General features: G+C 37.9%; 1 protein-coding gene across 1 annotated transcript in view; it reads right to left on the bottom strand.

Annotated features, from left to right (window-relative positions):
- Window positions 1-13,126, bottom strand: part of LOC115416093 (ubiquinol-cytochrome-c reductase complex assembly factor 1-like) — a 53,023-nt gene extending 39,897 nt beyond the window's left edge. Inside the window, exons 1-3 of the mRNA XM_030129800.1 lie at window positions 12,898-13,126; window positions 6,817-6,921; window positions 722-829 (exon numbers count right to left, since the gene is read on the bottom strand). Coding sequence (XP_029985660.1) covers window positions 722-829; window positions 6,817-6,921; window positions 12,898-12,972 — 288 coding nt within the window. The 5' untranslated portion in view covers window positions 12,973-13,126. The remainder of the gene's footprint in view (window positions 1-721; window positions 830-6,816; window positions 6,922-12,897) is intronic.
- Window positions 13,127-13,359: the final 233 nt, after the last annotated feature.

Raw genomic sequence — 13,359 nt, 5'->3', positions numbered from 1 at the left:
AGGGTGGCTGGGCGCACCCTTAGGGATAGGGTGAGGAGCTCAGTCACCAGGGAGGAGCTCGGAGTAGAGTTGTTGCTCCTCCGCGTCGAGAGGGGCCAGCTGAGGTGGCTCGGGCATCTGTTTCGGATGCCTCCTGGACTCCTCCCTGGGAGGTGTTCCGGGCGTGTCCCACCAGGAGGAGACCTCGGGAAGACCCAGGATACGTTGGAGAGACTATGTCTCTCGGCTGGCCTGGGAACGCCTCAGGGTCCCCCTGGAAGAGCTGGAGGAGGAGTCTGGGGAGAGGGAAGTCTGGGCATCCCTGCTTAGACTGTTACCCCCGCGACCTGGCCCCGGATAAAGCGGAAGAAAATGGATGGATGGATGGATGGATGTAAAAAATGTTACTTTTTACAGAGGAAAGTTTTGTGATATCGTATTAAAATGTGTTCTGAACAAATAAAAATATGTTCAGTATTTGTGCATATTTCTGGTATAATTCAATTTTTCCAGGAAATAATCTCTTAACATCCCTTAACAGTATTGGGATATATCGTGATATATCGTATCGTGGTCCTAGTATTGTGATTTGTATCACATCGCCACATTCTTGGTGATACACAGCCCTAATCGTCTATGCTGTCCAGCTTCATCTCCATAATCATATGACTTTAACCTCATTAACTCTGTCCTTTGTCATTCAAACCCTTCCATTCCCTCCCCTGGTCTCTCTATGACTCACCCATTTGTTGTATTTGAGGGGTCCAGTGAAGCCCATCGCCTCAATGAGCTTAGTGAAAGCCCCGACTTCCTCCTCCGTGTGCTGAGGCGTCTGCTTCACATGACTCAGCTGAAAGACAAGACACACGAACACAAGGGAATGATGACAACAGGAGTCAGGCAAAACATAACGACAAATAAGCAAAATACAGGAAAAAGGGCAACGAAAGAAAGGAACACAGCTGTTAGTAAAAGCAGTTGAACCCATATACACCCAGAGCTACCACTGTCACAGTTCCCAATTGAATTATTCTCTATATTTAACCTTTCTGAAGTGATTTCCACTTGTAAAGTAATCAGTCAACCATGGGAATTTATAGGATGGAAAGAATAACCTTTACTGTAAATTTGAAGATGGATTTTTTTTGTGCAACACTAGGAGGCATGGGTGAGATGAATGTATGAATATGAAGCCAAAATCCTCTGAAGGAAATATGTGTTTGTGTTTTTATTTATCTTTATTTATATATGGATTCTTTACTTTGAGATCCTGTATGCCAGGACCATGACAAGCTGCTGTAAATGTTCTTGGTTTTTTTTGTTGTTTTTTTTTTTACACCCACTCTCTGGATGTGTATAGTTTGTGTATTTATTTGTTTATTTAGTGTGTGAAAAAAAAAATCTGAATTCTTTCAGTAAAAAGAGAATTTAATTTAAAAAAAAAAAAAAAAGAAAAGAAAAGTAATCAATCATATCATTCAAAATACACACAACAAATCAGAATAGCCAAGTTATTTCCTAAATGGCTCAGGTGATACAATAGACAGATTAAAAAAAAAAAAAAACATTACTGAAGAGTTCAACAATTATTTAGTCGGTGTTGGTTGTACTTTGGCCAGTAAAATTACTGTGTCTGAGGATAAACAACATTTGTTTGATAATCTCATTAAACGGTAACAGCAATACTATGTTCCTTCATGGAACTGATGAAACTGATATAATTGAGATAGTAAGAAAATTCAAAAACAAAACATCAACTGATATGCATGCTATTGATAATGGTAAATGTTAAAGAAGTCACTAAACTGTTGGTCATGTTTGTGCTGTTGATGGTGGTTGTATTACATGATGACTAAATAAAGAATTTCATCATCATTTAGCACCATTTATTGTAATATTATCCTCTGTATTTGCATTTTTTCAGTGAAAATCAGGTATTTTCCTATGTTTAATTTACTATCACGTAGAACAGTGGGTCCAACCTTTTTAGGCTCATGACTCCATTTTAACATCACAAATTTCTGGCGACCCCAGACATTCAAAACTGAGACTTTTTTTTTTTTTTTTTGCTAAAATTAATTTGTTTTTGATCATGTAATAGTTTGCTATACTATGTTTCAAATAAATGTTAATTTTACACAACATTTAGTCTATATAATATATATTATTGTGGACGGAGGCAGAAAAGCCAGTTGTAGATTACTGCACAAAGGGAGAATTTTGCACAGTCAGTCCAAAGGCTGCAAATTAATACTGAACAAACAAGAACTCAAACTATGAATTATGAAAGAGCTGCAGCATCTGAAACTGACCACAATGAGCATTTGAAAGAAACAGAACCACAGTGTTTCAGTCTCAGGTTCAGAGTTTGTCATGTCTTTTATGGATTGGGATTGTCTCTCTCAACTCACCATATTTTTTTATTAATAAGTTTTTATTTTATTTTTTATCAATTACTAGAAATTTCAGGCGACCCCATTTGAATTCCAGGTGACCCCACGTGGGGTCCCGACCCCATGGTTGAAAAACACCGATGTAGATGTTCACAAAAGCTCGACTTTGAGCGTCATTATATAAGAAACTGAGGACAGAACAAAACTGAAGAAAAACTGACTTTCAGCAAAAATATCAATAACTGAACATAAAAAACAAGTGTGTCCATCCACTGTCATTGATCCAACTTCAAGGGTTTTACTGGTGAATCAATGTTATAGAAGATGACGGTGTTTCCACGGTAACTATGGAGCCTCTGAACGTCCAAATATGGTCATATCTGATGACCATTAAAAGACAACATTGAATTATTTCAATGTATTGATAGGTTTAGTGGTTTAGAAGTCGTTAATTCATCCCAGTTGATGCTGGAGGGACTGCAGAGCCCATAGAGCTGATCACACTCACATATTTTGGCTTTGTCCTCAGTTAAGTGTGTTTTGGAGGGAGGTTTTCAACGCCCTGAAGGAGGTTTTTAAATAGAACGTCCCACTAAACTTCACAGTGGCAGTTCTAGGAGTAATACCTGAAGGTCTGGATACAAGGGCAGATAAATACTTTTTGAATTTATGATTCACCGCTGCCTTAAAGTCTAGAACCATCAGTTGGATGAAACCAGAACCTCCCTCATGTAATACATGGATTCAAAAAGTTTGGGATATTTAGCAGATGGAGCAGATCACATACCTGCTCAGGCTTCACAAAACCACATTTACTAAAAGATGGGAACACATGTTACCTTTGCTGCTACAATATTTATTGGTGATGCAATACTCCACGTCGTTTATCAAGGTGTTGTCATTCTGCCTCTGATGCAGATTTATATCTACAGCCTTTGTTTGGGAAGTGAACATTGTTTGTTTGCTATAATTGCTATTGTTTTCTCTAATTTTCATCCTGTGTTGCTTGTGGAGGTTTGTGAGAATACATTTGCAGCTGTGTAGGGGAAAAGAAACTAACTGAACTGTACTTGAATGTATACATTATACTGCACTGAAAAAAGAGAAAATCTAATAAAAACTAAGTTCACAAAAAAAAAAGAAAGAGAAGTCATTAATTGTTTTAGATCAGTAGATGATTCAGGTTGCCCGTAGTCATTTGGGTCTTTGAGGGTTAATATTCTCCTAGTACAGGGATCTGCAAGCTTTTCAATCAAAAGAACCATTTTTCACTCAAAAAAGAAGAAAAAATGTGACCGGAGCCATTAAAAAAAAGAAATACTTAAACACATCTACATTTTACCATGAGGGGGCTGTTCTCCTGTAGCCTGTTTGTGATTTGTTTGTTATTTAACTATTTAACTTTGTATTTCCACTACAATAATGCAATGTTTGGTGCATTTATGAAATTATACAACTACAATAAAGAAAACATTCAAGATTAGTACAGTTTTCTAATGATGTACACTATATCCAAACAAAATTGCATTGTATAATAGATAAAAAGCTCCACTTTCATGTATATGGGCTGACTTTTAAACAGCCAAACTACTAACAAATGCAAACTGAGTATCTTGTATTAAATTTGACACAAAAATAAGGTAGTGTGACATACATTTTGGTTTATATGCTGTCAAAACATTTTATTCTGTGTATAGCCTGCACATTTTTGCAGATGGACAATGTTAGACTTGATTTAGACCTCTAAGAATATTAAAAAGTAGTGGTTCATTCAGTTCATTTCAAAATGCTCCTTATGTTTTTTTGACAAGGGGAGCCATAGGGAGAGGCTAAAGAGCCACAGGCTGCAGACCCCTGTCCTAGTACACACTGTATCTACTGTATTCCATCAGCAGAAGCTGCAGAGTTTCACACACACACATATATGAGCGCTCAGACGGCAGTGAGTCCACACACCTGGACACTGTGGCCTTTACTGGTGAGTGTAGCTGCTGACTGAAGGAATAGACTGACCTATTCTCAGCTGCATGTTGTCGTCATGAGTTGACAGTCTTATTACTGTCACCATTTACCCCAGCTGACCTTTAGATCACAGATGTGTGTAACTATTAAAACCACTGCAGCAGTAAGGACAGTGTTCTGCTGGATCTTAAAGGTCCCGTATTATGCTATTTTTCAGTCACGTCATATAGGTCTCAGAAGCCCAAAAACATAGTATTTAAGTTTGTTCGCCCCAAAATCATCCTTTTTTTGGAGTTTCAGCGGTCGAAAAAGTCCCTCTCACCAGCCCTCCTCAGAACAGTCTGTTTCTGGGCCTGCTTCCGGGTATGCAAATGAACGCATCTGTCCACGCCCACTCCCCCTCCCCTCTCTGGGAGAGGACGCGGCTTACGCTAGCGGTACTATGCGCTAATGTTGACGGTGAAGCCATCATACACATGTCTCAGACAGAATGTCTTTCCAAACACTGGCTTTCTTTGCCTTGAGGCGTGACTGAGCCCCGACGGAAAACGGCGGTGTTGTGTCGGGTTCGTGGACCTGACACGGAAAGACGCCTGCCGCCACTAATGCAGGCAGCTGCTAACAAGCCTGATGCTAACTATACTGATGCCAACCACAAAAGGCCCGTGTTCACAGTAGTTCTGTTGAATGTCTCTTGATATTATCAGCTCTTGCATGTTAACGGGGACGCAAACGTTAGCAGCAGTAACCGAGCTATGTTAGCTGCCATGCTAACGTTAGACGTACACATCAACAACCACCAGCTTATCCGTAATGTAGGGTTATGCAGTAAAGATACAAAAAAATGATCAGAACTTCCATCTCCCACAATTGTACTTGGGTCACGAAGCGTTGGTACTGCGTCCTTCTTGATTCGGAGTCTTTGTGCTAAGCCGCAGCTGTATGGGCCCATGTTAAAAAAACAGTCGTCCGTGAAATGCCGGGCACACACATACAAGAGTTTGGGAATGTTGTTTGGTACATGACCATCAAAGATAGAATCCAGCCACTTTTTACGGAGAGGCTTGGAAGTGGGGAGCAAAAATAAACTATGGTGTTGGTGTGTGCAGCCAACAACACCACAACTTGCGTGTCTTGCCTTCGCCATGTTTGTTGTCCAAGAGGTACTTTGCCAGGGCGGGGCTCGCTTTGCCAGGGTGGGGGCACAGTCAGGGGGAGGAGTTAAATCCGCTTATGTCATCATAAGCGGACCCAACTCAAACTCGGCCGTTTGAGCAGGCATTTTCACAAAATGTGGTGTAGCAAGGCAGGGAGGAAACGGACAGTTTTCAAATTCGAACCTCATAATGAGGCTACTGCAACACACACTACTATAAGAAAACTTTCACAAAGTGAGATTTGCATAATACGGGACCTTTAACGGGCTCATATTTAGCTAAACCCACTGTTAGTCATGTCCTGATCTGTTCATTTTAGAGCACTAGTAGTGGTAATTGGATTTCATTCTCAGAGCTGAAAACCACAAGAACACTCAAGCACTTATTTGAGTCGCTTTTTAGAAACAAACACTGACCACATCCAGCCTGAGAATCGGAAAAAACAAGACTCTTCTAGAAAATGAAAATCAAACCTCTTTAAAATGTTCTCATTCATTTTAATAATGAACAAGACAATCAGTTCACCCTGACCTTTGTTTCATTCTGTTGTTTTAATGTAAATAGCACTAACGAATACATAAAATAACCACACTCAGCTCAAGAAGTGTCATTCAGGTGATTATGTAATATCTGTGAAAGCCTTAAGGCTGGTTTATGTTTGCTGCATGAACGTGATGTGTGGAAAATAGATGCAGGGAGTCGGCACGAGAGTCCGCGTGGTGCTTTTATCCTCCAGGCGGCGTCTATTCTCAAACTGCAGGGGGCAGTGTGCCACACACACGTCTATCACAGTAAAAAACTAGAGAAGAAGAAAATTGCCATAACAAACCAAACATGGCGACTCTCATGCATCTTCTCGATGAAGAGGAAACTAGCTTGGAGGGAAATGTGTGTCTGTTTCCCTGTGTTTAATAAAATTCCAGAGCCAGCTCAACTCTCTCAGAATCCGTGGTGGTCTTTTTTGCTTTCACATATCTGTCCCCAGTGTTTTTCCAGGTTTTTTTTTTGCCCATTCCTCCTCTTTGCCGACTGTATGAATCGTTCTCCACTCGGCTGTGGCGGTGGTCCCGCTGTGACCTCCCATCCCAGCGTCTGTACTTCTACCACCAGGAGCTCCTGAATGTCGGCCATGTTGTCCGCGCGTCTCTTACTAATTTACTGAGGTGCGCGAAGCGGAAAGTTTCCACTTAAGATGAGCCGCACGAAGGGGCGTGGCTGTGAAAGTGACATCAATTGGCCATATGAAGCCACACAGAGCTCGCTGACACGGTAAGAATAAACCAGGCTTTATTGTGTGTGTGTGCGTGTGTGTTTGTGTGTGTTACCTGTGGGCTGCTGTGCAGTGTCCGGCATGGTGTCAGACAGTTAGAGGAGACTGTGGCCAGTGGGTAAGCTGCTAAAGCTCTGGCAAAACTGGCTTCCTCTAACACCTGAAGGATAGAGAGAGAACACATGAGAAGAACAGAGGAAATATGAGGCTTATTCAGTCAGGATTCACTTTAAATCAATAACTACAGAAGCACTCAGAGAGCGCAGACCTCCACCAAGGCAGGTCAGCCCCCCCCCATCACCACCAAAATTTAATCATTTGTTCTTTGTGTCAGTATCAACATTTCCTGAAAATTTCATCCAAATCCGTCCAGAACTTTCTGAGTTATCTTGCACACAGACAGAAAAACAAACAGACAAACCCAGATGAAACCATAACCTTTGTCGCTCCTTGGCAGAGATAATAAAATGAAGGTAGTGCTCGATCGGTTTCAGTATATGTGCGTAGTGTGTTTGTGTTTCTGTGTTCTGTCAAATCTGTGACATTAATATGTGAGAATTAAGTCAAACTACAAGAACCACATTCTCCTGAAATACTTTTACCATATCTTCTTTTCTTTTTACCTTAAATCAGGGCTGTCAAACTCATTTTAGTTCAGTTCCACATTTGGCTAAATTTGATCTGCAGTGGGCCGAACCAGTAACATAATAATATAACAATATATATATAATGTCAACTCCAAACTTTTCTCCATGTTTAAGAGAAAAAATTATATTAATATATATATATATATATATATATATATATATATATATATATATATATATTAATAAATTACACTATGAAAAGGTTTGCATCTACAAACTATCCTTTCAATGTGAATAATATGAACAAACTGAAAAAATGTGTAATTTTAACACTATTCTGCCTCCGTTTATCATTTCCACATGTACATTACCACTTACAGATCACAGTGGATCTACAAACACACAAAACATTTTGTAACAGGTGGAATATTATTATTAAAATTGTACTTACTTTTCTTAAGACATTTCAGGTTGTTCATATTTGTTCAGGTTATTCAGATATTTTTGCATTATTATACTTTGTTTTATTGTAAATACATGAAAACATTTACATTTACAAAGAGAAACATTTGGAGTTGTGAGTATTTATATGTTATTATGACCCACCTGAGATTGAATTGGTCTGAATGTGGAACCTGAACTAAAATGATCAACGTTCATATCTTCAGTGTAATTTTTGCATTTCACAAATTCATCCCCAGGGCCAGACTGGACCCTTTGGCGGGCTGGATTTGGCCCCCGGGCCACATGTTTGACACCTCTGCTTTAAAATAACAAGTATTTTTATTTGTCCAGTATCCAGCATGACAACCCTTTCAGCTGCATCATCCTCATTTGCTCACCAGAGTGAATATGGAAGTATGAAATATATAAAACAGAGGATTAAAACTTATCATTTATCCATGTATTCAAGTACTTTATGCCTTCATAACCAACAGGGTGATCACCTCTGTTGTTTATAAACCATGTTAATAAAGAACAGATTCTTTGAAGCAGCATCATTTGAGCATTTTCAGCTTTTCTAGTCAGGCAGCTAATAAATAAATACTTGCTTGGTCTTTGCATGTAGAGTGAACAGAACTGAACTGTATTTTCCACCAGAATATATTGAATGGAAACCTGCCTTTGGCTCATCAAAACATAAACACAAGACAGATGACATGTAACTGAAAACCAAGAAAACACACACACATAAACTCAACTGGAGTGAATATGGGGATGTTTAACAGCTGCTTGTATGTTACATTAGTTTGGCACAAATGGACTTTTTGGTAGCCAGATGTGTCCTGGGCTCTTTCCTTCAGGACATTAATATAAATTCAGGATAAAACAGGTGTACAGTGTCATTACCAGCGGACTGTCAGAACTTTCCTGCGCACAGCAGTGTTGCATAACAGATTGAACTGTGTTGTTCTATCATTTTTCAAGCAGCTTTTACACATATACAGCAACATTTATTTATTTGTTTGTTTGTTTGTTTGTACTTACCAGTCACATTATCACTCTAGACCAGGGATGTCAAACTCATTTTAGTTCAGTTCCACATACAGCCTAATATGATATCAATTGGGCCACACCAGTAAAATAATATAAATAGGATAAAATTATAAATAATGTCAACTTCAAAGTTTTTTTCTGTTTTTGAGTGAAAAAAGTCCAATTCCGTAATGAAAATGTTTACATCAATGAACTGTGCTTGAACACAACATGGACAAATCTGATCAACCTGAAAATTCTTAAGAAAATTAAACACAATTTTGACAATATTAGTTTATCAGTTTATCATTTATGTATGTGCATCACAACGTACAGATCACAGTGGATCTACAAATACACACAACATTTAGAAACAGGCAGACTATTGGTACAATTCTACATACTTTTATTAAGACATTTCAGGTTATTCACATTTTTTGTAAAAGGCTAGTCTGTAAATGTAAACATTTTTGTGTAATATACATTTTTTACACTAAAACAAAGAGAAAAATTTGCCTTTTTCATTATTTATAGGTTATTATGATAGTATTTTACTGGTCTGACCCACTTTAGATTCAATTAACCCAATTTGATTTGAACATCCTTGACTGTTAATATCTTCAGTGTAATTTTTGCATTTCACAAATTCATCCCAGGGGTAGGACTGGACCCTTTGGCAGGCTGGATCTGGCCCCTGGACCACATGTTTGACACCTGTGCCATAGACTGACATGTAACACCATAATGCTCTCAGTCAGGCCAAGACACACACATTCTTACCTACATTTAACCCTTCAATTTTTGCAATAAGAAAGAATATCTGATTAGTTTTCTTATCCTCCTAAGACCCAGGAAATGTCAGCAAAGTACCAGCTTTTTTTGTTTTTTATTAAATAAGTGCCTAGGGATGTAACTATATGAAAATCTCATATCACGGTTATTGTGACCAAAATTATAATAGTTATCATTATTATCGCAGTATTATTGAAATTGTGCTCAAAATGTTCAAATGTTTCAGAAACATTCCAATATTAACCCTTAGTGGTCTGAGCCTATTTTGTCCGTTTTTCAGTCCTTTTGATTTTGCCTTTATATATTATATAAACAAATGTTTACTATACCCATGTTTGGGATCTGTTTTTTCAGCACAACTTCATCTATATCATCTGTCTATTATTTTTTCACTTTAACCTACTATAAAAACATAAAAGGACAAAAAACACACACACAAAAAAAAATCCGATTTGAAAAATGTATATAATTTATTGCATAAATAATACACAGATGCTTAACGAACCTTTTCAAAGACTTTAAAAGTGAATACTGGTTCTGAATATTAGGTATAGAAAATTAAAATTGTAATAAATTCAAACTATACTCAAATATTTGGCATAAAAGCAGATCTTTACATGGGCGGTTTTTCCCTAAAAGTGCGGTAATCAAAGACAGTTATCATGAGAATTAGAATTTAAACGGTAATACTAACTGTCTGCGATTTTACCACAGTTTATCGTTATACCGGTAATCGTTACATCCCTATAAGTGCCTATATTAGAGACATCATGATGCAACCATTTTTTCAGATGCAGTTTTTAAAATTTTTATGGAATGTCCTTTGTGGTGGACAGTTGTCTTTTCTTTTTTTTGTCTAAAGTTGTGAAACTCTTGTCCTCAAATGTGGACAGAAAACCCATAGCTGGGTCTGAGGAGGATAAAGATAAAAGTAATTATGTGAAGTTCAATAATATATGATGCCGGATATTTCAACAGTACTTGGTAAAAATGGCACATTTATGTAGAATATAGTCAAATACCTTCACTGCTGTGATGTGATTGGAGGAAAACTGAACCAGGTCAGCGTGTTCCTTTAGATCAGTAACAGTCTTGGTTGTTGTGCCGAATTCTACTCCCTGCCGAAAACTGCTCCCCCTTCTGAAGTCAGCCATGAAGAGGACAATGTGCACCAAATTCACCGTCACAATTTGCTGAGAAATGCTCCCTGCTCACCCTGGCTCGTTAATTTTTCTCCTTTCTGACTGAAGGGTACGAAATTAATTATGAATTAGTCAGCCTCTTAACGTCATCATAGCCATGTAGCAAGTAATGAATAATATTGTAAGATATTGCAGTTATGGTTTTTTTTATCTGTTTAATATTAAAGAATGTGCAAACTGTAATGTATATAAAAGTTTCCGAAGTTAAATCTTAGATTCACAACATACAAAATATAAATAAAACAGATACTGCCAAAAACTACATGATGGGGTTACAGTTTTCGGCAGGGAGCAGAATTCGGCACAACATTGGTTACATCTGGCGTGTCAAACATGCGTCCCGGGGGCCAAATGTGGCGTGCCAAAGGTTCCAATCCAGCCCGTCGTGGGATGAATTTACAAAGTGCAAAATTCCACAGTCCAGGCTGTGGAACTCATTTTAGTGTTGGTTCCACACACAGACCAATATGATCTACAGTCAAATAATAACAGCAGAAGAACCGACAAAAAAGAAGGACTGCAGATTTTCTTCTTGCTTTGATGTGAGAACAATAATATTACACTATGCCTATAAATACTACAAATTTTAAAAAAAAAAAATTCTTTGTTTTAGTGCAAAAAATAACATTAAATTATGGAAACACTGACATTTCCAAACTATCCTGTAACGATAAAATGTGAATAACCTGAACAAATCTGACCAACCTGAAATGTCTAAAGAAAATGAAGCACAATTTGAACTCTTTTCTGCCTGTTCCTCAGTGTTTAGTGTCTTTGTAACTCCAGTCCATAAAGCACATGTAGAAATGATAAGTTGAGGCATAATATTGTTAAAATTGCACAAAATTTTCTCAAGTTTTTTAATTTAAATTTCAGTTTTTTCAGTTTTTTGTTTTGTTTTGTTTTGTTTTGTTTTTTTTGGGGGGGGGGGCAGTTTGTAAAAAGTAAGTATTTTCATAATTTAATGGGGGTTTTTTTTGCACTAAAACAATGACCAAAATTTGGAGTTGTCATTATTTATAGGTTATCATGCTATTATTTTACTGGTCCAACCCACTTCAGATCAAAATGGGCTGAATGTGGAACCTGAAAGAAAATGAGTTTGAGAGCCCTGGGTCACATAAAAACTAGAGACATCTCACACAGGAAGTTAGCATTATCTAAACATCTGGTGATACAGAACCAAATTTATATGACAAATAAACTTATACTCTACAAAGAAAGTCAACATATTGATATGTTATTTAGTTTATTATTATTATTTTTTTAATTATCATGATTCCTTGCTGTGGATTCAGTTAGATAGGATGGCTGTTACAGGTCATTCATACAGTAGTGCACTGGTGTCAAACCTGGGGCCAAGTCCGGCCCACCAAAGGGTCCAATCTGGCCAGTAGGATGAATGTGTGAAATGCAAAAATTACACTGAAGATATTAACAATCAACAGTGTAAAAATCAGTTTATTTCAGGTTCCATACATACACATACAAACCAATTAGATCTCAGTTGGGTCAAACCACAAAAATACTGCCATAATAACCTAAAAAATAATGACAACTGCAGATTTCATCTTTGTTTTAGTGTAAAAAAGTAAAATTACATGAAAATGTTTACATTAACAAACTATCCTTTTTACAAAAAATGTGAATAACCTGAACAAATATGAACAACTTGAAATGTCTTGAGAAAAGTAAATGCAATTTTTCAATATTCAACATGGTACTAAGTGTTTTGTGTATTTGTAATTGTAATGTGAGTTGTAACGCACATGTGTAAATGATAAACTGATAATCTGAGGCAGAATGTTGTTAAAACTGCACTTGTTTTTCTTAAGACGTTTCAAGTTGTTCATGTTATTCAGATTTGTAAGGAAACGTTGTAGATGTAAACAGTATCATAATGTCATTTTACTTTTTCACTGGTATTACTTTACTGGTCCGGCCCACTGCAGATCCTACTGGGGTGGATGTGACCCCTGAACTAAAGTGAGTTTGACAGCCCTGCAGTACAGTGTTAATGTGTCCTGTTGACTTAGCTCAAATCCTATTAGCGGCTAAGCTAATGTTAGCTAATGTTACCTTTCCGTAGGCAGCTCTGTTCGCGGTCACATTCAGAATGTTTCTGACGGCAGACTGCAGCGGCCGCCGATACATGACTCCCAGATGTCCCCACACTACAGCTAAGGAGCGGGTTGCCACTAAAATGCGGCTCCCCTAGACAATAAAAGCTTTTAGGTTTGGTAACACTGTCCCCAACCCTCCTCCTCCTCCAGCAATGTCAACGGAATCTGTCCGGCACCGAAACCCGTCCGGGCAGAAACAGGACTCTGCAACACAAGGGTCCGCTTACGGAGAGCAGGAATCAGCCAATTTATAGGAAGTAATCCATGTTCATTATACATCGAAGACGTGATATATCAATAAGGTTTATAAATATTATAAACTAGAGAGGAAACATGGAAACAACATATTAGATCTATAAAAGGAAAGACTGCAAAGTCAATGGTAATCTTGTATAACTCCAGAAATGTACTCAACAGT

This window comes from Sphaeramia orbicularis, unplaced genomic scaffold (assembly GCF_902148855.1).
Source record: "Sphaeramia orbicularis unplaced genomic scaffold, fSphaOr1.1, whole genome shotgun sequence".
Lineage (NCBI taxonomy): Eukaryota > Metazoa > Chordata > Actinopteri > Kurtiformes > Apogonidae > Sphaeramia > Sphaeramia orbicularis.
Note: the sequence above shows the minus strand (reverse complement) of the source record. Positions and strands in the feature narration are given on the sequence as shown.